General features: G+C 38.4%; 1 protein-coding gene across 2 annotated transcripts; it reads right to left on the bottom strand.

Annotated features, from left to right (window-relative positions):
- Nucleotides 1-6916: 6916 nt before the first annotated feature.
- Nucleotides 6917-23658, bottom strand: si:dkey-27h10.2 (cell wall protein RTB1). 2 transcript variants are annotated; one of them, XM_032542903.1, is made up of 10 exons: nucleotides 23473-23658; nucleotides 22638-22853; nucleotides 22337-22447; nucleotides 21301-21345; nucleotides 20958-21037; nucleotides 19922-20018; nucleotides 19697-19783; nucleotides 16343-16570; nucleotides 15598-15693; nucleotides 6917-6999 (listed from the first exon to the last, which is right to left on the bottom strand). In XM_032542903.1, the coding sequence occupies exons 1-9, from the start codon at nucleotides 23549-23551 to the stop codon at nucleotides 15641-15643; spliced, it is 996 nt and encodes a 331-aa protein (XP_032398794.1). In that variant the 5' UTR covers nucleotides 23552-23658; the 3' UTR covers nucleotides 6917-6999; nucleotides 15598-15640. The 2 variants fall into 2 exon arrangements, with proteins under 2 accessions (XP_032398794.1, XP_032398803.1); XM_032542912.1 differs by lacking the exon at nucleotides 15598-15693.
- Nucleotides 23659-25070: the final 1412 nt, after the last annotated feature.

Genomic DNA, 25070 nt, shown 5'->3' with positions numbered 1-25070 from the left:
GTGGAATTTTCTTAATCTCCCCTTTTATTTCTAAATAAATCTATAACAATATGTAATTTGTTCTTAAAGAACATAAATGCACATAAGAATTTAATTGTAATGGGTAAATGCTGTCCACTTAAATTCTGGTCAAGTACTTCCAAAAATCTGGTTTAAACATCACTTTGAAGTCAGCTATGCTCTAATGTATCATCACTGACTTGTGTGATTTCACACACTGCTTCAGAGGGCAATGGAGTGGGATATGTGAATGAAGTAAGCAATTACTAATCGCAGTACCATCAAAGTCTCTGTCAAGCTCAAATCTGGCATCCCAGCACTATTCTTGTGTAGAGGATAATAGTTTGGCAGTGCACAACTCAACTCTTAATGTCAGTTAAAGGGTGACATACAATGTTATTCAATTATTGTGGGCTATTTCTTCCTCTTTGTCTATATTGTAAATAATCTAGTTTGGATACCAAAAAAATGCATAACACTTGGCATGTATTTGAGTTTGTACCCAGGTTTCAATAATCAACAGAATGCAAAGTTAATTATCACCATCATCATAATCAGACAATGCACATGGCCTGTGTGAAATGATCCTCCAAAGGCTTTTGTGTGTCTGAGGTCATGTCAGTGGGACACCTCGGCACCGGAGTGGCCATTAGTCCCACACAGAGGGACAATAACCTGACATCAGCTGGCAGAACAGGTGTATGGACACTGTTTGGTCCCAGACACACACAGAGAAAAGACAACACAGCTCAAAATACTGCTCAGATACTTAGAGATTTGAGTTCTCTAGCTAGGTCTTAGTTCTTAATCTTGTATAAAGTCCACATTGGCCCCTGGCAGTAAGGCAATCGCTTAATATAAGCCTATTTAATGCATTTTCTTCAGTTCATTCAATTTTACCTATCCTTGCTAAAATAACATTTATTGTGTCACTAGAACTGCATTTCTGATTTTAATACATCTTCTTGACAAAAGTTTTCTGTCCGCATCAAATACATTTGATAAGACCCTGTCATAATAAAGGATTTCAAAGATTGGATACCCATTGAATAGGCTTTTTTCTGCAGTGACACTGACATAGCACAGCATATAGAAATCAAGCAGTCATACTGGATGCAGTGAGAATGTGAGAATGTGTACTCAGTATGGTTCACAAGGTCATGTTAAGATAAAAATACCTAGTAGCCTTTTATGGATCATCTTTTGAGTTGGGCCTGACGCTCGATGAAGTGATCTGTGCACAGTGCTCAAACGTTTTTACGCAGTTCTTCTAAACACAAAGGTTGACATTTTTGTTTTGTTTGAATCAGTGATGGTATATTATTGTATAGTATGATCAATCCATATATCCACTTTTAATAAAGAAAAAAACTCTAAATTCATCAAGTTCAGCGCTGATGAAAAGTGCTTATGATAATTTCTCTAATGCACAAGAATGCAAGATTGAAAATCTGTTGTGGGAAAATATTTGGAAGGACACCTTTAAGCAATTATACATACAGTCTAATGAGATACTGTAACTATAATAATTTAAATAATGATTTTGTAAAGGTTTCTGTTTATTGGCCATGATAATGCTCTAAGAACAACATTGTGAACCACTCAGCCACCTTCCCTGAAGCGCTGGCTAAATAGCAGAGATGCCACATGCATCCAGGCATTCTGCATCACACTTTTCATTGCATCCCCTAAATAAATCTTGCCCTCCTCACTTGACCAGCCAAGAATAAAAATGGGGACACACAACGGAAGGTGTAACTATAGAAACAAACACACCAAGCTTTTTATACCCTGTTACTCCTGGATTTCACTCACATTCTTCCCATAGTGAAGACATGTGCTGCAGAATATCAAGACCAATGGACTAAAAAGTCTGATATGGCTCATGAATCAAAATAATCCTTTAAAAAGAAAATGCTAATATTGAGTCCTGAGCCATTTGAGAAATGAAACTACCTCTCTGGCTTTAGGTGATCGGTTGATACGGAAAGGAAAACAGCTTCTGAAATGTGTCTGTTCACAAGCTGATTGGCATTTATTAAGCCATTAGTTTGACTTTGTTCAGTTTAAATATCAAAGACATTGCATGCCTTTAATGAGCATCTAAGGTAAACAGAGACAGAAGTTGGGTCAAAGCCAGACCCCGCTGCCCAGGATAAACTTATCATCCTGAGGGCAGCTAATGATGACAGCAGGCAGTAATGATCTTATGATAGATGGAAAACAAAGCCCGAGGGGATCCCATCATCCCACAGGGAGAAGACAGGATTTGCTGTCTTACCTCTGGTGCAGTTGTCTATCAAGACGAAGCCACATTCAGATCCAAATCTCCATAACCTTTGTTAAATCCACAGAAAGATGTTTTCTTTAAATAAAGTACTTATAAGTAGTTTAATCACAGGTGTTGTATTTTTTTATGCCATGTTTGTCATAATGTGTCATGTTTTCAGCACATCATTAACGTGGCTATTTGTTTTTTTAACTCTAGGGATAAAGCAGTCCTCCACCTTTGTCTGGACTGAAATATCTGAACTCTTGAATGGACTGCCATGAAGTTTGTTACAACATGCACGTGCCCCTCGGGTGCAATACACGTCTGTTCTGAATAGAGAATTTCAACTCATCGTTTATCTAGCCTGCAAATTACCTGTTTTGGTTCACTCTCACCGCTCTCAAAGCATCTATTTTGGGCAGTAGCCAGCCCTTTACATTGAAAAGGTTCTAAAAACAGACTACTTTTTCACCAAAAATAAAACACTAGACAGACAAAACTAGCTGAAGTGAAGAATAAAGAGGCAGATATGTCCCTCAAGAGTCGGTAAAGACCAAAAACTGAGTGAAAATTAGACTTACATTCATCTGGTGGCCACAAATATGATAAGTGAATGAGAACGTTGCTCCGCGGCTGCTAGATGTGTATAGCTACACATCATATACAATTGTTTGCTAACAAGTTAGCCTGGTCAACTTAAAGGTATACGTTTATGATCTAAATGTCGTGTGTTAACTTACGAGTTTAGCTAGCTTTTCATCTAGCGCCATCGTCATCATCCTGCATTTTGGTTTATCACTGGTTTATGCTCAGCTATACTTTGGTTTTAATGCTAATTTGCAAATGTTAGCATGCTACGATGGTATTAGCAAGTATAATGTTATATTAGCCATTTTACTGACACTGACAGTATGTCAATGTTAGCATTTATCTCAAGCACCGTTGTGCTAAAGCCTCACAGACCTGCTAGCATTGCTTAGACTCAACAAAAAAGAAAAGAAATAGCACATCAACCTAGAGGAGAGTCAGTGATACAGTCATAACAATATTCAATATTATAAAAATAAGATGATATGAAAATAATTATATGACCAGTCAATTTAACTTATGCAATTGTTTTTAAAAATAGCTAGGTCAGAAAATATGGCTCAATAAACTTTAGCATACTGACAGAAGCTTTAATGGATGTTTTCCCGTTACAAAGGCAACGATTTTTATCATCATTCTTCACATTCTGAGCATGCCCATTACACTTAATCACTGAGAGCATCTCAAACGTTTCACACAGCTGATAAACAGTTCAATCCAGCTGTGCATGTCGTTTGATGTACTGTTGTGCCTAGAGACAATACAGAATGTTAACTAACAGCAAACGTCTGTAGCATCAAAGCTATTCAAGATTTTAAAAAAAGCTGCTACCTCCAACATGCCCATTGGAAAATAACTGCTAAATAAATTTATACCACAGTAGAAATGAATTTGCATTAGTATATATCTCCCCCACTATCTTGACACATTATCAAGTGTGATGCATTTCATCATTGTGCTTTAGTTCATAACAGGATATTTATGTAATCATTACATATATATATATTTATATATACTTTTATTGAAGTTCATAATTTACTGTAGCATTTTACATTTCTCCTACATTTTAAAACTTAAGTTCACTGGGCTAGATCTCAACACAGGCTAACCTCAGAAACCCCGCGGGTCAATGCTGAATTTGGAAAGCTTTCCACTACTTTGCTAAAAGATATAATGAAGTACATAGAAGATATGTAGAGATATTGTCGGTGATGTTGATGATAATCTTCTCTCTGTATGTTTCCTTTTGCTGGGCTCTCTTGCTACATAAATGTCAATTTTACTGAGATTAAATAGCTGTATAATTTTTTGAAGGATCAACTGCAGTATGTGAACTCAGGAAATCAGCTGTGACAGGTTCTTTGATAACCAGCTATGACATCAGAGAGGTAGCTCAACCCTGATATACTTCTTGTCTCCTTAGAATAGTCGAAGAAGATTGCCCCTACATTCTTTTCACTACTCACTAGCATCCTAATCATCCGGCCTGTTGTAAATATACACAGCATATAAATAGAGGATACTGAGACCTGAGACATTTGGATCCAGTTCCGAGGAGGAACAGGTTTGTGTTCTGCTGCACTGGATGATTTGGTGCAGGGTGTCCATGACTGCGGTCAGGTTAGAGGGGTATGCACACAAATTTTAGATCCGCTCCTGCCGTCACTGCTGCACCTCAGGCTCAGTGCAACATTTCACCTACTTAATGGTGGACTAATGCATCCTGCGGGCGGATTGATATAGAGGCCAGCGCTATCACTTGTCTTTAAAGGAGAGCGGAAGCCCCTGGAAACAGGCTAGATATAGCAGCTGGGTCAGACCCAAACACTGGGCAACACATCACTGTAGATGGAAATTATAAAAAATATTAAATGACTTGTGAAATAAAGAGGACTGTAGATCCACACATATAGGTACGTCCTTCAGTGATGAGCTGAATCCCCACACAGCTGTAAATTGTGCTTTATTGTTTGTGTTAAATAGCATATAATTGTTTTATCTTAACCGCAGTATAAAGAAATGTAACAAATAACATCATACAAACATGGTTTATCTTCTGAGGTTGAATTAGCACCAATAACAACTTCACTACACGTTTTCTACTACTAGACAACAGCGGTTCCAAAATCAAAAAGCCAGTTACTGACCCAAGAATGTGTGCAGCACAGTTTCGGGGGATTCCTGTCTTTTAACACTGTCACTTTGAACTAAATGTGTTTGCACCTGGAGCTCATGTTTGCACTTACAGTGAAATGAGTCAGGGGCAAACTGAAAAAACAGTTGGTAAATGTCAGCAGGGGAACAGCAGGGATAGTATGGTGGAATTAACAAATGCAAATTGACCTAAACATTTTTTTTTAGGTCAAAGGAGCACATGAAAACCTGTAAGTTATGCCAACATTTTAGTGGGTAGTATGTACTGTTTATAAATGTCCATATATATATATTTTATCATTAATGTGGGGTTGGTTAATTTTTGGGAATTTAATTTTTCATTTTTAAATAATGCCAAAAACAAATGAGACACAGTTAAAATACTTGTCTTTAATACATTGGAATGACATTCACATAATAGCAATTTTTCAGCATAACAGAAACTTTAAAGATATAATATGAAATGTTTCTTTTTTTTTAAAGATTATTTTTGAGTTTTTTTTCTTTATTATAGTGACAGTGGATAGACATGAAAGGGGGGGTAGAGATGGAGGGATGACACGCAGCAAAGGGACGCAGGTCGGACTCAGCCAACATGGGGCGAAAGCTCTCACTGGGTGAGCTAGAGGCCGCCCCTAACATTAAATACTTCTGCATTAATATGTCTAAAAAAAACTATAACTATTTTGTTCAGTTGTGTACTTGCATTATCCCATTGTTTATCCCAGGTTCAAACCCAGAGAAATCTGTCATTTTAATCTATGGTATGGAGCATTGATGTTGCCTGTCAATGGCGCCATATAACCTTTGACCCCTGTAGTTGCTCTAACGTCAAAACACAGGAAGCACCAGATGATATGCCAGAAGGTTATTGTAAATCATTCAATGTCAGAGATTATACTCAGTAACAGTAAAACAGCATTTTGCTCTGCCTTATTCTTAATCATAGTAATAATCTTTTACAAAATGCTTACCAAAAATAGTTATGTGATCACAAAACAGGGAAAATAGTTCACATTTAGGATGTATTGGTTGGGAAGTTAACAGTGATACATTGCAAAGGCTTGTATTTACACTTGCATTGCATTATAACAGGATTTATTTATTTACATTTTTATAAACCATTAATAAAATTGCTATTAACAACTTAAAACCATATCATATTGTAAAGTTGTACTGGTAACACTTGACTTTAAGTTCCCCTGTGTAGTATTTACAAGCAAATTCCAGGTTACCTAATGGAAAGGAGGTTGTTGTTTGGTGACACCTGGTTGCTGCTTGACATCCTCCTGGATCCATCTTTTTCATACATGTTCACATTCTGTGCATCATTTTGTCATATGAATTTTCTATATTGTAATTTTATTATGTTGCCTCTATTGTCTGTCTCTGTACTGAGAGAGCAACCTCTCCTTAGTTAATAAATACATTTATAAACACTTAAATCTGCTTACAACTACATCATAGGTTGGTTTTGTTTTTTGTCATCAATTTTTTTAAATATATTTTCAGATTCAAACAACTACAAACAATACACTGAGACATAAGAACGCGTCCCTGTGTTAAATATATATACTGTTTATAAATGCTAAATAGGGGGGACATACGTCTATCTATCTATCTATCTATCTATCTATCTATCTATCTATCTGTCTGTCTGTCTGTCTGTCTGTCTGTCTGTCTGTCTGTCTGTCTATGCATCTATTTATCTATCTATCTATCTATCTATCTATCTATCTATCTATCTATCTATCTATCTATCTATCAATCTGTCTGTCCATACATCTATCTATCACAACCAGTCTAGTTTATAAACACACAAATTCAGTTCAATCCGTAAAATACTTGAAAAAAAGCCCAGCTGACGTTTAAGTTTAAAAAAGCTGCTGCGCTACATTTTTTCCCAACAAGGAGCCAACAGCCAATTAGATATCTCGCTCGGTATGAACAGACGTGTCCCTTTCCACTGTGGTAACTTCTTCAATCTGAAAGAGAGAAAAAAGGCACAGAACAATGAAAACAATGTATCCTGTCCCACAGTTACGCATCCTGCAATCACCTGCTTCTTCCACTTGTAACTTCTGCTTTGGCCACATTTATGTGGCCTTTGCCATGACCTTTGACCTCTGTGGAGAAACATCTGTTTGAGGGAAAGGATAGCTGACAAGATCCTACTCCACATGTATTGATGTGATTTATGCTTAACCAATAAGCGGCTGCAAAAAAACAGTGTGATCCCTGAGCACTATGTGACAGCAGGACAAACATTTGTCTAAATAAATACATAATTAGCTATTAGTGTTACTTTTGACACTTTACAGACTTCAATTATAAATACTTTTGCTACTTTAAACAGGTTTACGGGCCAATTGGTCATTTGCACTTTTACAAAAAAGTCTAAACCACACGTATATTTTAAAGTTGTATTTTGTCCCCTAAAATATGCCCCAAGTTAATCTAAACTGCATCCAATATAAAGGAGTTTGGTTTTATACCAGTAATGCGATGGCTAAGGTTCAGGTTGCAGGTAAGACTTCACATTGATCTTAGTCTATACAGCTATGCCGAGTTGAGCCACAGGGATAGATAGGGATCTGTGGAGACCAGTTAGCCACTATATTGAAACCTAGCTGCTGAGAGATCTGGCATTCCATGGGGGATTTAGTTGTGTGGAAAAAAAAATGCTTAACAGAATCCCATGCAAGGATGTTCATCCTTTTTGGTCACCCACAAATCCCATTCAGGTAAAACAAATGACACCTTGTGAAAACCATACATGAGGTTGAGTAAATTCCTTTGTCTCTCTTTTACTTAATTTGGAATCTAAAGAAAACAAGAACTTCCTAATAGCCCTTTATGAAGTGAAACAAATAGATTAGATATTAAAATCTTAATTTCATTAAAATCTCCACTGAACATTACATCACGTTTCAACTGAACTAAAATTTGCATGTATTTTATGCAGGGATGAATGTCTTTATTGATGGTGTCCAAAAACAGAAGTCGGAACAACTGGAGCGTTAAAATGCATCAGCCCTGACGGATTGATGATTACTCCCAGGTTAGGTTTCCTGAACTAGAAAGAGGGATGTTGTTCACTGCAAAACAGGATTTATGGCTTAGGTGTAAATGATTGGAATATTAGTTCACAGAATTACATGGAAAAGAGTAAACATACATTAACTAAATCCTGAATTTACATTCGGACCAAGGTTAGGGTTAAGGGCCGGCCACGCCAGCATTTAAAACGGTAAAACTTTGCATCACAATCAATAGATTCTACGTCTGAAATCAATTCTAATGTCATTTTTGCAATCAGTAGATTCAAAAGTCCTCCAAACGCCCTTAATTATGCAGAACTTTAAGCCTAGATATGATTTAAACGGGTAAGCTATGGGGATTACTCCCTTTTGGAACCAGCCTCAAGTGGCCACTTGATGATCTGCAGTTTTTGGCACTTCCAAATTGGCCGCTTGCTCGAGCCACATATTTCTCAAGGATGTACTAACCAATTTCAAGGTGCCAACATCAAATGATCATGGGATGACATTTCCTATTGAATTTAGAATATCAGTTTTGGATAAGTCTTAACCAGTGCCAACCTTTGTATTATGGTGTAGAGCATACTCATCAGGCTTGAAGTGCAGATTTCATAACAATCTTTTCTGTGTTCACATGGAGGATTCAACATCAAACAAAAGGAAACTAAAGTTTTAACATTTTCAGGAACGTTCACAGAAGTTCACTTTGTGTGTGAATGATGAGAGACAGAGATGTAATAAAGCCATGGTGTGACTCTGACAGTTTGACACTGCCTGAGGAATGTGGAGTCGATGCCAGAGGCGATACCAGCAGGTGAATGAATGTCCGTCTGTCAGCAGTCCTCCTGATCACAGCAGCCCTGCCAACTGCACAAAGCCAGTCCAGGAATGTTTAAACCAGCCTGGAGAGGACAGCGGGAAAGAAAACTGTCCCTACAACCAAAGACCTCATGGGGTTTGGAGACGCAGGTCCTTGAGAGAGGCAGCTGCATTGGAATCTGGGCACATGGACATGAAAGTGCTTGCATCTTCATGCTGTGTTCATCTTTTTAGAGCAAACTAGCGGCCTGGCTATAAGGATGGAAATGTTGGTCGGTCAATCAGTCGTACAACAGTCCACAACTTTCAGACTAAGATATCTTGACAAACATTGCCACCACATTTAATACAGATATTAAAACTCCCTGTGGACTTTAGTCCCTTTGGTGACCTTATTTTCCTTAACATTTTCCATTTGAGCATGTTGGCAAAAACAACCCACTGTCCTACCCACCAGTATATAGTAACTATAACTGTAGCTATAGTAACTAGGCAGACGCCCCTCAGTTAAAAATCCTTCTGTAAAGTCAAAGTGCCAAAGACTTTCTGCCAAGACTTAAAGGGACTACATGTAACTTTTGGTTTGTGTTGATTTCAGCGGCCCCTATGGACAAAAGCGGTAGAGTTTTTACATCTCTTGTTAACGTTAAGGTCTTGGAGTTAGCGTTACAGGGAGTTCATATAGTTGCATTGAATGCTTTGCTCAAACAGATACTCATTAATTTACAATAAGAGAATATGTTACAGATGCATCGTTGCATTGTCAGTGTTGCATACGGTAACTTAGCCTACTTTGGATGTAAGCTAAATGGGATATCACTGTCACTGTGTCGCGAGCCAAAGCAATAAGAGATTGTTGTGGGAGCCAACGTAATAACTTAGATTAATAAAGCGGATTTCAAGAAACCCAAGAATGCTTTACACAGGTACAGGGGGATAATAGAAAAGAAAATAGTAGGCCAACGCAACACAAATTGTCTCCATCTGTTGAAAAGCCTGACCGTGTGTGACTCAGATTTCGGCAGTCATTTTTCATTTTCCCTTTTAGCTTTTAGTTGTTCTACGTTTAAGTGCCTTCTTTTCTGTGATGACCCCAGTATCAGCCATACCTACAAAATGTAACTTCTAAGATAAAATTAAAGTACAAATAGGTCTATATACCGCAGAGGCAAAGGCAGAGGCAGAGGCAGAGGCGTTAATAAAAACTATATAAAAATAGCGTTTTTTTCACTGTTAGTCTCATTTGCCGTTACAGGTCATTAATGGTCATCAGATGGAACACTACGCAGTTTCAGAAACATTTAAAAGTTACATAAAGTCACGTTCAATAGCACAAATTATGTATCTGTCATAATAAACGTTCATGGTTACTTGTCTCTGTTGATTGAACTAACCTATTGTGACATGACATTGTGTGACTGGAGTGCTGACTTTGTTTCTGTGTTCTCAACTAATTGTTTTCACTATGTAACCCCCACCTCCCACATTTTTCTTCTTTAAAGATGCTTGCAGCACGTTATAAAGAATGAAACATGCACCACTAATTTAAGCTCTATAAACATTTTGCGGGCCACCTGTCAAAGTATGGACTCAAGTTAAAAGGAAGAATCTAGAAAATGTGACTCTAGTTGTAAAATGTCCATAGTGTGAATAAGGAAGGTCAAGGCCGAGCATAATTTGACATCTCTTAAAATAATATGATGTAGGTCAGGGAAAGTAGATGTGACATTTTAAGCGGCCACTTACTTTTGCATGCATGAGTGAATATAAAATACTAAAAAAATTGGGTGATTCATGGTGAAGGACAGCTTTACTTTAAGGTGACATTTAGGGCAACCAGTAAGCAATTTTTCATGTCTCCCTCCATGTTTCTTGGAAATATAGATATATATATATTTTTTTAAAGTTCTCTCATGTGCATTGGCCTTTGTTGAAATGCATCCTGGTTTGCGCGACACATCACAGCAGCCGCCACACATCCAATTCTGCAGAGACTTGCTCAATGACAGGCAAAGAATGTGAGCCGGTTGACTTTGACATCAAGGCCACATTATTCTCCTGCAGTCACTGTGCACCCTTTAATTAGGATTGTCTGACCTATGACCTTTAGAAAAGACTTTAACCCCTAAGAAAGCGAAGCAGGCTAAGGACACACCCTCTAGTTTTGGTAAAGAGGCATGGGACATGAAGCTAAACTGTGAGGAAAACATACAGTATGCACGCAGACACAAAGGGAGGTCTCAGACTGGTGTTCATGTTTATTGATATCATGCTGAAACGTTCTGCATTGTTTTCCCTCTAAAGACACATTGACCTCATTTATCATTGTCTGTTTTTTTTTTTTTTCACAAAAGGCCCTTGCATGTCTTTCCCTCTATCTGCCCTGCATTTCCTGTCAGTCTCTCTCACTATTAAGTAAAGAATAAATGCAAAAAAAGAAGAAGTAGCTATAAACTGACTTAAGGTGTGCTTATTTATTTGTTTGTAAAATAAAATAATTACAAAAATATACTAAGTTCTAGTTATCTTAATTTTCTTCCTGTAAGTATGACTTATAGAACTACAATATCATTTTTACATACAGTTTATATCAGAGCTTCTGTAGAAGTATATTGGTATATCATTTTACAAAGCTTTGTAGGTTGACAATGATCAACCAAAGCAAATGCATATTATTTTATGAATGGCTGCTGTTGTGTGTCTTCCAGGATGAGGGTGTCTGAGTATCATTGTTTATCCCAAAACACTGACGTGAAAGAACCAAGTCTATGTGGCGATGCTTTTTTTAAGACACAAAAAAATGTAACATTGTTTTTGACATAGCACATCAGGTCTTATTTACTTTATATTTACACATTAATATATTGCTTATAAAAAACAGTCCACTCTTCTATTGCCATTCCTTTTCCTCTATAATACTGAATGAGATTGACTTATTGTTAAGTCATTTTAGTCCTGCCCTAACATTATGACGTCAACACTTAAATAATTTAACATGACGTGCTATCAAAGAGCCCCTCACTTCAAATTGCAAGCACATGTCTACAAGAAAAAAATCTTAAACGTAAAAATCTACATGGAAAAAGTCATGAGACGCACAGTTGATGGCTTCCAAACTGCATATGCAGCTTATAAACAGCCCTTCAATGATGCAAGTCTAATAACTATCTTCACAACTTCACGACACAGTTTTCAATTTCTTGACCCAAACTTGATGTTTTGTGGTCGGAAGTCAAGAGCGGAAGGGGCAGAAACAGCCTCCACCAGCTGTTTTCTTCAGTCTACATTTTCTGACAGTCCCCTCCTTCCTGTAAAGCAGCCCAGGTGTGATGGCCGAGTCTGAACCACATCAAACCTCAGAAGCAGGAAGCTTCCCTTCACTGTTATTACTGAGATAAAGATCTTTCATTCATCGCATGCACCATTGTCATCCTACACATCATGGATCTGTGTTTATCCCTGCAATGTCGCCCAAGGAAAGTATGACTTTTACTATTACTGGGAAGCTGGAAAATTATATTTTTTAAGTCTTTGATTACCCTAAACATTTAAAAAAGATCTAATATTAGGCTGCATGCCTACAGCCACACACAACATGAGTAACACATCAAATAAGATCTTCAGTTTCAGATCCTTGACCCTCTTCGACTCTATGATCTGTCTCTGAACCAGCACCAGCAGCATGTGCCTGTGCAACTAAAACAAGTGGCTTCAAGCTAACTACTACCCTTGTTAGTTTCACATAGTTAAATCTCACTTTGCCACTCTCTTTTTAACTTGCCTCCTCCTTGCTGTGAAATTGTCGTCCCAGGCGGTACAGACAGTTTCCTCCAACATTGGCCATCAAACATGAAAGCTGAGCTCTGACTGGATAATAACACAGTGAGTTCCCAGGTCTAATTATGCTGGTTTGGTTTGTGAGCTGTCAGCTCATATCCATAGTCCACAACTACAGAATAGTGAGCAGCCTTTCAACTTCAGTTTCCAGCTTGCTCATCACTTCCCAGACCAGGTGGGAATGAGTGAAGAGTTCACTTTTTTCTTTTTAATTTTTTCAAATTGTTGTTATTCACTGTTTTACAACAAGTGTTCACTTATACAGGCAGACTTATAGGGAGAGCCACAGCATTTCTGTCAGTCTCCCTATCTGCTGGGGACTCAATTCAGTTCTTTATGAAGGAATTTTTATTTTACATTTTTTGTTTAATTATCACCTCCAGACTACAGATAAATAAATCCTGAATCTTAAAGCCAATGAAGATTCCAATGAAGTTTCAGTAAAACTTATTGTACAATTTCACAAAAGACTATTTACTCAGATGAGGGTTTAAAGATACATTTGTCTGAATTTGAGGGTTGTTTTTCATCTTTGAATTTCAGAATACAGCGAGTGTTTACACATTTACACTTCCAGGTGTTTTGTATAAGAAACAACAAACTGAAACCATATTGTATCCTCAGCATGTATGACAGTTGAACAGCAGGATTTGCCGTGCTATGCTGTCAGGAACAGGTATTATTAGAGACCACAAATCACAAAGACAAAGATTATTTCTTTCCATAACCTAATGTTATGTGAAGTTCACATCATCGTCTGTCATAGTTAACTTTACTGAAATGAAGAAAGAACAAAATGGGGTCACTTCCCACGGGTGGGGTGAGGTTTTGACAAAAAAAGCCCTTTGGTATGGGTCAGGTAAATGGTTTTTTTTAGGTTTTGGTTCAATATATAGTCTTGTACAGTATGTATGACTTCAAGTAAGTAATATAGATAGTAGGCCCTGTTTCACAAAGGGCATTTTGACATCAACACAGTACTAATAGCACAGTTGTGAATAATCAAATTAATGATAGCTGAATTCAATTTAGCAGCTTCAGTTTCAGGGTCCTTGTATTGTGCATCCTGGCTCACTGATCCACTGTCATAATGAGACCCTTTCATAGAACAGAGCAATCATTAATGTTATTGGTAACACTTGTTTTTTTTCCCACTATGACAAGAGAAAGGGTGTTTTTGAACATGTATTCCATGTTTGTCAGCTGGAGATCCTTCCCAAGATATAACAATAATATAAATGCACATCTCATTAGATTGTTATGTCTCGTCAAGTATGTTAAGTTTAGCCACTGATGTCTAATCTCGTTGTGCACTTCCTGTTTTATTTTGTATTCACTTCTTCCCTCTTGTGTCAGACCCTGACTTCCTCCCGTTGTGTGACTTTCCCGCCATTGAGATTGTCTACCCCGCCCCTGATTGGTTTCACCTGTTTTCCCCTACTTCATATATAAATAGTTGTCTCGGTCAATGCTTCAGCCAGGTTTTCATGATATGAGGATTTTGTTGTTTGGATTTGTGATCTCCAAGTGAGGATTCTTTGTTGGAACTTTGGTCCTCATTGGGAGTTTTGTTTTGTTTAGTTTGAACTTTACTCAGTGAACAACTTTTGTTATACCTACTACTGTTTGGGAATCATGCATTTGAGTCCACCAGTCTCGTGTCTGAGGTCTTGACATAGATGTCATAGTGATCTTTTTAGTTTTCCTGAAGACCCACTCTCTGTGAGAATAGATATTTAGAGATAAAGAACTAGCACCGAACGGCCTTTGCTGAGGTGGAGATGCTTGGGATTTCTGAAGCTGGTGTTTTTGTGAGAGCGGAGGTGATCCGTGACTGCTAACATGGAGCATCCGAGCGGTTAGCCTCTCAGATGTGAGCTTATCATCAGCTGTTAAGAGCGGTGTGAATTCCTCGGGCCTCAGGCTTCGGCCCTGAGTGTTTCTGAGCAGATAGTAAGAGGGGGTGCAGGTGCAGGTGTGGGCCTTACATCCTGAAGCACATGATGATTAGACTGAGAGGGCCCTTGTTAGTACTCGTGTGAGAGGAATCCCATCCATCAGAGGAAGATAGAGCAGAAGGAACCAGAGAGAAAAAAGGGATTGGGAAGTGTGGTTTAAAGGGTGATTTTGGTAGAAAGGATGTGGTATGCATTAATAATGTAAAGGATTGGAGCCTGCTTTTTCAGAAATATCTAGCATATAGACCCATAGATAAGCATGAAGATCCACTTTCGACCCTGAAAATAGTTGTTTAAAGGTTTGAACTCAAGGCCCACTAATGAGCTTCACCATCAATGGATTGAGTTTGCTCAGTTCCTGTACTATCATCATTATCACTTTAAAATATTGGTTTGAAAAGTGCTATACAAATAAAGTTATCATATGTCATCACCCAAGAGTGGATCTTTGTTCACATCATAATGAAGATGGAGACTGTGAAAGGCACTTAATAGTTAGGGAAAAAAAGCTAATAAGTGGACCCTGTTATTGCTGTCAGACCTGTTGTTACTTAATGCAAAAAAAATTCTATTTTAAAAAATCAATTAGAAAAAACAATCAAAAGTAGTAACAAAGTGATTGATATTCTGCATGTTGTGATACTGACTTCTTCAACCAGCGGAGAGGCTCGGTTTATGGAAGCAGATTCCAGTGTGTATTTATAAACTACTGGATGTCAGACTGTAAATGTGATTTACAATTTTGGGGACAAGCACACTTTATTATTATAGTTTTAATGGTTATGGCTCCTCTATTTTTAATTTCTTAATTCAGGAAAGGAACCTGGAAACTTTCAGTGGTTGTACATGAGGTCTGCAGTTCAGGGTGGGGGAGTTAGGGTGGGGGGGGGGGGTACTGAGTCAGAGTGTTTGCCCACTGTGGTCTTACCGAGTTTCTGAAGAACAGCGCAGGGGCAGAGAGGTGATATTTATCACACCGGACAATCGACAGGAATGTCCCAGAAGATGTTGCTCCTCTTCAAATCTATTTTTTTTTTTTTTTTTTTTTAAACAAAGGGTGAACAGTGGCTGGTTTAGAGATGTGACTCATAATGTTAAACTCTACAAACAACTGCTGCAATGTGACCTGAAAATTTTACTATACTGTAAACCAGACAGAAGAGTCAATGAATCCTTACAGTCTATGATCCTTACTAAGAGATCAATTTACGGCCATTATGGAGAGGAAACAGTGACCAACAACTACAATATGTACATGTCAGCATTGCATTAAGACAAACTTGAATTGATCTTTAAACATTGCACAGGAAAGTAAATTTCCAACAAAAACAAACCGAAGAGGGTATGCATCGGAAATGAACAGTGTGAATGACTGCATAGTTCTAAGTTCTTCTTTTTGTCACCCGATTAGCGGAAAATGTGTTGAAATAAGTGACGTATGAATGCTGTTGCAGTAAGTTGGAACTGAGATATGAACATAGAAAAGGAGCTGTCACTCTGTTACTGCAAACAGGTCTGCACTAAATTATACAGTAGTAAACACAGTAAGTAACACCTTAAAAGGATGAAATCATTCGGTATAATCAGTAGATGAGTGTATGCTGGGTCTGTGAAAAACATTTCAGATAGTTAGAGGACTAACCATTTGTTGGGGGCAAACTTAAAATACCAACCTCTCTTCTGACTGAAGTCAGCATTGTTGCTGTTGTTCTCATTTGTCTCCTTCAGTGATTCCACTGAGGTCTTGTTGGAGACGACACCTTCGTCATCAGTTTTCTCCTCCACACTCGGCTCCACAGGTGCTGGGGGACTTTGCTCAACAACGTCCTCTTTGCTGTTTGGGGATGGCGCCGGAGCTGCAGACTCAGCGCTGGCATCAACAACAGATTTATCAGCCTCAGCTGTGAAGGACAACAAAAGCAAACCACAGTGCTTTTTCAGTTATTTTCAAGAACATTAATACTGTTTTTCTTCCTAGGGAATCCACTTATAGTGTGACACATACTGTATAAGTGAAAACAATACGTGGATAAATAAAAACAACACACAACTTGAGTCACAATGAACTACAAAACCCCAACATGTAGGCCATGCTGTAAGACTGTTGCAATACATTCATTGCGAAACGTTGTTGAGACATCATTTAAACTTTTATGACATTGCACATTTGATATTTGGTTCACTGCATTCTTTCACCCATATAGCCTGAAGTGGTATTGCCCTCTCTGACAGTCAGGTGGGAGATTTCTCTCGGGCGAAGGCATTTCAGGGGGCCACCATGTTGGTAATGAGGCGGCTGATTACTGGCCAGTTCCTAATGAGCCACAGCCATGCAGCTGTTGCAGGCTGTGGGAAAGTAGGGCAGCCCCATCATTTTCTGACAGGGGGGTTAGGTGGAGGGAAAGCAGAGATGAAGGGGAGAGGAAGGTGACCGTTGTTCTAGACATAATTCAGCCATGAGTAAGAAGGAAGGCTCCTCTGGGTGTCATTCCAATCTTCAGGAAATCATGATGTCTGTCTGGTTTATGGCTGATGACCAGATGCTTAATCCCAGGTGGACTCTTGACCTGACTGTTAGTTTAGCATTCTCCTTTAGTGTACTTACACTTGATATGTGAAGTTGGTACTTGTTATGTAAAAGGCCATTGATAAAAATACAATATTAAAAGACATACTTCAATACCACTCTCATGTCTGTGTGATACGTGCTGTGATACGACCGTATGTGTGATATGAAATAGCTTTTCCAGCATCTCTAAAGCTCACTTATTAATACTTGGGGAACAACAGCTGGGTACAGTGCCTATCCAGAGTTTTTCAAAACAGTCATTTAAACTCTCTAAAATATCTCAGAAGCTATCAGATGGATTGCCTTGAGTCCATCCTTTGGTACTCAAGGCAATCCTTTTGATACAGACGTCCATGCTTCCCAGAGGATGCAACCTTATAACTGACTTTTCCCCTGACTTTGTATCAAGCGCCATCATCATGTGCCTGAGTACCTGCCAAACTAATGAAAATACCCATTACAAAACTAACACCTGTGTGTGCACCTTAATGGATAACCTGTGTGTTCTTCTGTGTGTCTGTTTTCATTACCTGTTCATTTTGGCTGTGTTTATTTTATTTACTGTTTTCACGTCACCTTCTTGGGCACAAAAGCTTGAAAATGGATTCTAATTTCAATGGTTAGATAAAGCAATATAAAGAGGAAGACATATCTGCACTAAACCCACATACCCAACAGAAAGTGACACAGGAATGAACAATTTTTAAACTGTGAAAGAGCGCTCAATCGTGATAAAGAATGACTAACCACTGATATGTTTGCCTCTTTTGTCGCCTTTGGTATAAACTGCAAAGACCACCCATGTTGTAGCTACTGTGTCCATCTAGCAAATGTCACCTTATAAAGTTTCTAGGTAGTGATAATGAATCTAAAAACTTACTATTCAGTTCAAGTTCAAATCCTCAGTAACACCTTTCATTCTAATCTCATTCTGTGGTTTGAACATCCTTCTCATTACTGTCATCTGTCAAAATGACGGAAAAAAGCTACTCAATACACTACAGTTGCATTTAATGTATGTACTGTATGTGAGAATTATTTTTACCGAAGGGCTCATGAGGATGAAGGGAGACAGTGTGAGTGTTTTCATGAAGTCGAAGTTGTGAGATGATGTTGTGTTAAACAAAATTGTGGTGGTTTTCTTATCTTATCTCACACCTACACATTTCTATTCAGTGCTGCAGAAGATAAGCTTTGGGGGGAATTCTTGTCACAGAGATTTTGCAATTTACAATTTGCCAAGCCATTTCTTCAGCCATTTCTTCAGCGATCCCGTCATTAATTAGAACACTTGACATAAAACAAGGGAGTGCACTGGACAAACAGTCATCATCAGCCAAATCAGACTCTTCCTCTTGACATGTGGTTGAATCAAAACTGCCATACCAAATCAAGGGGCATGATTAGAAATCCTTTCTGATTCATTCCCAGACAAAGGAAAATGTAAAAACAGTAAGACAAGAAAAAGCATGCATGCTTTTTCTAGTTAAACATGTAACAGAACATATACAGATTATAAAGGGAGTAATCCTAATATCTGGATTTTAAATAATTTCAACATTTTCTTACATGCTGCATGTGAAGGCCTTGGTTATTTTTTCATAAGACTTTGAATCACACAGAATTTTGTATGGCAAAATGACAACATGCTCAATAACCCCTGTAATAGGAGGTGTCAGGTGCAGTTATGACAGACTGGTAATTTGTTAATTTAGCTTGCATTTCCACCAAGTGGTAGCCATGAGTACTGCAGGTCACATTTTCTCCCCTCTCAATGTAATAAGGGAACAATGTGTGGCAGCAGTTGGGCATACACTTTCTGTCACAGACATTTCGAAATTTCCTGTGGAACTCCTTAACTGATGTGAATTCATTTGCACAAGCCCTGTGTGAGTCAGGCCGCTGTTCATAATTTCAGATTTCCTTGTATAATTCACACCAAGTGTGCTCACTTGTGTCTGACTCCTCACTCGGTCAGTCTGCCTTTTCCCTTTTCCCAGACAATGCTTTCCTAGTTTTCTGCTTCTTTTTTTGCCAGCTCATCCATGACGATAGTGTGGACAACTCCATCTCTACCTTGTAAATTAAGCTAAAAAAACCCTACATAGTTCCCCTTTAATGTTTGTATTAGGCTGACAAATCAATTGCTGTGCTGAATCGAAACACACGTTCTATTCAGTTTTGAATATTTCATATACCTGCAGGTCTCTAGACATTCACTCTCACAGTAATATATTGTTCATTTGGTGTGTAGAGAGATCTTTAACTGTACTTCCTTTTATTCAGTTTAACTGATCTTGATGAAATAGGAAGGAAAATATCACACCATCAGCCCACAAAACATTTATACACTTGCAACTTCATTTGCTAGACTGAAACAAATGCCTGGTCCTATTTCTCTAAGCTCCATTGATACTTCAATGAAATAAAAACAGCTAAAGGTCAGGTTTGTTCTAACCTTTCTGCTCCTCCTGCACTTCAGGTTTTGCCTCTGGTTCTTGCTCCTTTTTTGTGGTAGTTTCTGTACTTTCAAAGGTTTGCAGTCCTGAAAAGAGTACATGGATTGGGATTTAAAAATATTTCTGCAACAACAGAATAGCACTGTTTAGATTTGTAAGGCTTTTCTTTTTTTTATGTGACATTTGTGTGTAACATTGTAGTTGATATACATTGTTGGACTGACCGTTCTGAGATACAGTATCAACAGGCAACTCAGGCTCCACAGTGCTGAGAGGGATGTTGGCTTCGTCCGGTCTGGAAGTGAAGTCGACAGAGTAGCGCTGTAGGAAAAGGGGATTCAGAACACACATTAGTGCCACAAAATTGAAGGCATTGTTTGACATTTTGGGAAATGAGACAATTGATAAGGACTTTCATATCTGTAAGCTAAATATGAAGCTACCACCAGCAGCCAGTAAGCTTAACTTAGCTTAGCTGGAAGACTGGCTCTGTGTAAAGGTCCTTTTTTGTTTTAACTACCAACACCTCTTGTTTGTTGGACCAACAATACCATGGTATTACATGGTTGTGTATCTGTACAAATACAAATTGTATTTAAGTGTTTGTGTGGATTAATCAAACAAAATGTGATGTGTTCAATGGTAAGCTTAAAGTGCTCATGTTATGCTCATTTTCAGGTTCATCACTGTATTCAAAGGTTGTACCAGAATAGGTTTATGTGTTTGTACTTATCTTGGTACTGCACATTGCTGCAGTTCCCCTTTTCACCCTGTGTTTAGCTCTCTGTTTTAGCCATGTGTATAATCTTTGTTGGGAGTTGCACATGCTCAGTTAGTACTGCTAGCTAGTCAGTTGCAGAGTATGAGGATGTGCCACGCTAGCAGCTAGGTGAGCATTATAACGTGTGTTACAAAGTGACGCATGTTCGTCACGGAAGTAAAGGCTGGACTACAATAGAGCTGTTTGGAGCTCTGGAAGATGGTAAGTCCCCTTAGGTCGGACTTTGGGTTTTTTCACTTTGTAAACCTAAAACTCGCACAAAAAAGATATACAACACAACAAAGGAAAGGGAAAAAGCCTACAAGCATAACATGAGCACTTTAAGGCTAGCTGCTCCCTCTTGTTTCCAATCTTTATGCTAAGCTATGCTAACCGGCGGATGGCGGTAGTTTCATATTTAGAAAACAAACAAGAGTGTGGTATCTTCTCATTTTACACTTGGAAAGAAAGCGTATAAACATATTTCCCAAAATACTTACTCTTGCTCTCTTCCGTGCAAAGTAGCAGGCCGCTCCACATACAAAAGCTATGAAGATGATCACAACTAGGATGACAATCCCTGAAGGAGGGTAACATTAACGTTAATACAATTCATGCATAGGCGGCGGGTGAGGTGGAGGTTTGGTTAAGCTAATTGTGGGAGGGAGGTAGATTTGGACAGCCTATCCAAGCCTACGTTACCCGCCGCCTACATTACCCACCGCCCCTGAATTCATGTTAATTAATATGAAGACAATTTGACATACTTCTACTGTTTATGGCTTGCAGTGGGCTACAGTTACAGTCTAAAACATATGTTGTTTGATATCATTTTTAACTTACCAGTGATGTCGCCTGTGCTCGCATCGTTTGGCTTATCAGTGGTGCCTAATATTTCAAAAGAGAAAAAGTTGGCATCAATCACTGCCTTGAATATTGAATTGGGATGGCATTAAAAAACTGCTAATGATGGTCAAAGGCAACATTCTTTTCCTAATACAGTCAGAAGGGCTACGTCTAGAAACTAGAAGGGCACTTGGAGAGTGCAGAGACTTTTGCCAAGGCATGCCCTATCTCATAGTGGCAATGCAGTGTGAATTTTCCTGTGAACAAATTTTTTGGAAAATCCCGACACCACATGAATGAGGCACAAAACCCCTATCTTGCAATGTTAACGGAAGTGAAATATAATTTGTGTATTCGCCCTGCAAGTAGGACCCACTCCTAAATGCAATGGGTTCTTCTTTTGCCCATATTATGCCATGACCCTTTTACCAAATTTCATGAAAATTGGGCCAGTAGTTTTTTTGTTTTCCTGCTGACAGACAGACAAACAAACAAACAAACAAACGGACAAACCAAAATGAAAACCTCCTTTGTGGAGGTAATAATTCAACTGGTTTAAAGCTGTATTAAGATATTTGTTTGGCCAATTGAGAAGCAGCAAAAATAAGCTAAAAAACACAACAGTGCATTATCACCTAACAAAGCTGAAATAGTTAAAGGTTTTCAGAAGAAACCGAGCAACACTCCCATTCCACTGAAGTCATGTTTTTTTCCACCTAAGGAAGTAGGTTTAGTATTCATTGTCCTTGGTCTCTGTTTAACTGTGTTATCTAAAGTTATTGTCTAGTTTTTATAGCGCTCAAAGCAAAAAGTGGTTTGTATTCAAGATAAACATAATTTTTGTTATTTTATTTATACTTATTCCAGGCTATGCAGCTGCATATACCTGGAATCTAACTTTACATTGTACTGGAATTTTACATAAAAGTGCATCCACAGTATAACAATGTTTGGTAATGTAAAGCTCTCAAATCCTCAGACTTGGAACATCAAATTGTAGAACATGGTCAATCCATCAGAAGCCTGTACTCACTTTTGCTTGTTGTTTTGGCGGCCGATGTTGGGCTTTTAGAAGGATCAATGGGTATAGGTGTGGTGATCGAAGGAGCTGTACCTTTGGGTTCTTTGGTAGAACCTTCCCTTCCTGAATAAGAGAAGCATGTTACTCCACCAGCAAACAATGATGCAGACAGGAACAATCATAAAACAAAGAAGACATGATGATGAATGGACTGGCTATAAGGGTCAAAAGAATTATTTGGGGGGGAATCTTGAACCACTTATGGGTACATGCATCAGGTAGTAAATAGATCAGATAATACTGTAGCTCTCACTTGTCTGCTTTGTTGTTGAAGGTGGGATGGTGCTGTTGCCCCCGGTGATGTTCAAGGTAGTGGTGGAGGTGTCGGTAGTGTTGTTGGTGGTTCTGGTGACATTGTCCGTGGTGTTAAGGGGTTTTACAGTGGTGGAATAATTTCCATTACTATCAAATCCAGTTGAATTTTGGGTAGTTGAGTTATTTTCTGCTGTGACAGAAGCCACAACCAAACCTGCAGGAAAGGATACAGCCTCTTCAAAACTATCCAATAGGTGAGCACATAACTAACCAACATTTAAGCATAACACATTGGCAACAAGTTTAGATTCTAAAACAGAAAACAGGTCTGTTGCAAACAAACTGTTTGTGTTTTGATAGTTGGTTGTCATTTTGTTGTGTCTTCTCTCATAAACAATATAGAATTAATAACAAAAGAACTTGAATTAATAGTAATTTATTTGCTGATCTAATCTGCTCATCAGACTACACAACTCACAGTAGCTCCGTTAATTATAAGGGAACCAGCTATGTCATAACTGTACTGTATATTAAGGTGTGGCCGTGCTTACCTGATGTTTTACTCATACATTCTGACTTCAGGCTTTTATCCATTAACAATAATATTGCATTATATCAAGCATTCATGTGAAAATTGTATTGCATTTTTTACCATTTACAACAAATTACCTGAAGCCAAACAAAGACAGAACATTTGAGGTGCGGCGTTATCAGAAAAACTTTAGATAGACAACAAAACACACCACTTTGTAAGTTATAAAATGAGTGAATAATCCAGTGTAATCAGGTGCATTTCATTAATACATGAAAAAGAGCCCTAAAAAGAGGCTTACCTAGGATACAGAAGGAAAGACTGATCGATTGCATTGTAAGTTTGTTTGATGGCAGCATACAGGCGGGAAAAGTCCACATATGTAGTATGTATTATCAATGCCCTGAGCCCAAAGGTGATGCTTTCATATGCTGCTTTGCTTCCTCAATGCCTCAGAGTGTTGTATGCCTCTAAAATAACCACAAACGCCTCTGACAACAGCAGGATGCATCAAAGAACAGTGTTGCTCAAATACTTTGAAGGAGAGGAAACAACCTCTGGTACGTTGCTTCAGACTTGCCTCTCACTGCATAGTAATATGAGGGAACAGATGTGAAATCTCTTCTAACGTGATTAGCTGTAAATCTAGAGTTAATTCATTTAGTGAACAATGTGACATATTCGTGCCAGCTTTAACACCACCTGTAAGTGCAGACATTCTTTCTCCTCTTTGTGTTTAAAGAGTGTTTGAAAGGCTTGATTTGGAAATTAACGTTTTAATTTCTTTCCTCTAAGCATCACGTTGTTAAGTTATAATGACCAACTGTATGTCTTTTTCTTGAGAAACTGATAGTGTTGCAAAATACATGTAGGTCACATGGTGCAATTGTTCCATTGTTGTCAGTACCCATTTCTGCTCACTAGATGTCGCTGTGACTAAGGGGAAAGCCACCAGAGAGTCTGGACAGTTGGGTTGCCCTCTTTTCTCGGTGAAGATTACTTTTACTTTATCTAAATGTAATTTCCTGTGTGATGTACTATAAAATAAACAGCGTACAAAAGGTTCACAAAATACAGGATAATGTTTTTTCTGAAGTTTTACTGTATTTTGTTATTATAAAGATTGATAGTGATATTGTTTAGGAAAAAGAAGATATTATTGGATGTTCAATGGTGGTGGCTGAGAAACATTACGCTGTTAGTGAGAAAGCAATGAGATGCAACGATCCGTCCTTCAATAGAAACATAATTGGAAACTATTGATTTGATAATTCTAACAATGATTTGTCATTCATCAATCAAAAATACCAATTTTCCACTTGTTGCAGCTTCTCATTAACGTGAGGATTTTACTTTGTCACATATGAATACTTTGGGGTTAGGGACTGTTGGTTGTGTAAAACAAGACATCTGAAAGGTTCTTCTTGAGCAGGGAATCACCACATGCATTTCTTTTCTTTCATTTCATAGACCAAACAATTAATTTAGTTAATATCTTGCTGTAAAGCTGCCGCTTTTTTGAACGTTTATAAATGTGTTTGTGTCATTGAACAAGTGTGTCAGCTTACTTGTCTTGTGTGGGTGGAGTTGTTGTGTGGGTGGATGTGTGCTCAGCCTTGTAGGTTCATTTATTACTGTTTATTTCCCCATGCCAGTGGTAATAGGATTAGTGTTAACTGCCACCCAGTCACTGGCAGGCTCCACGTGGGCCACTGCAGGCCCCTCCTGCCGAATGGCCTGACCGGGTCTGTCCGGGACCAGCACGCAGTGACAAGGAACTTGTAGTCCGCTAATCCTGTAGAATGACCCCCGTCTGGCTTCCTCTCTGGGCCACCTATCACCACATCACAGAGCCCAGGCACTAGCACCAGGCCCGGCCCGGTGGATGAGCTAATCACT

Source organism: Etheostoma spectabile, chromosome 2, assembly GCF_008692095.1.
Source record: "Etheostoma spectabile isolate EspeVRDwgs_2016 chromosome 2, UIUC_Espe_1.0, whole genome shotgun sequence".
Lineage (NCBI taxonomy): Eukaryota > Metazoa > Chordata > Actinopteri > Perciformes > Percidae > Etheostoma > Etheostoma spectabile.
Note: the sequence above shows the minus strand (reverse complement) of the source record. Positions and strands in the feature narration are given on the sequence as shown.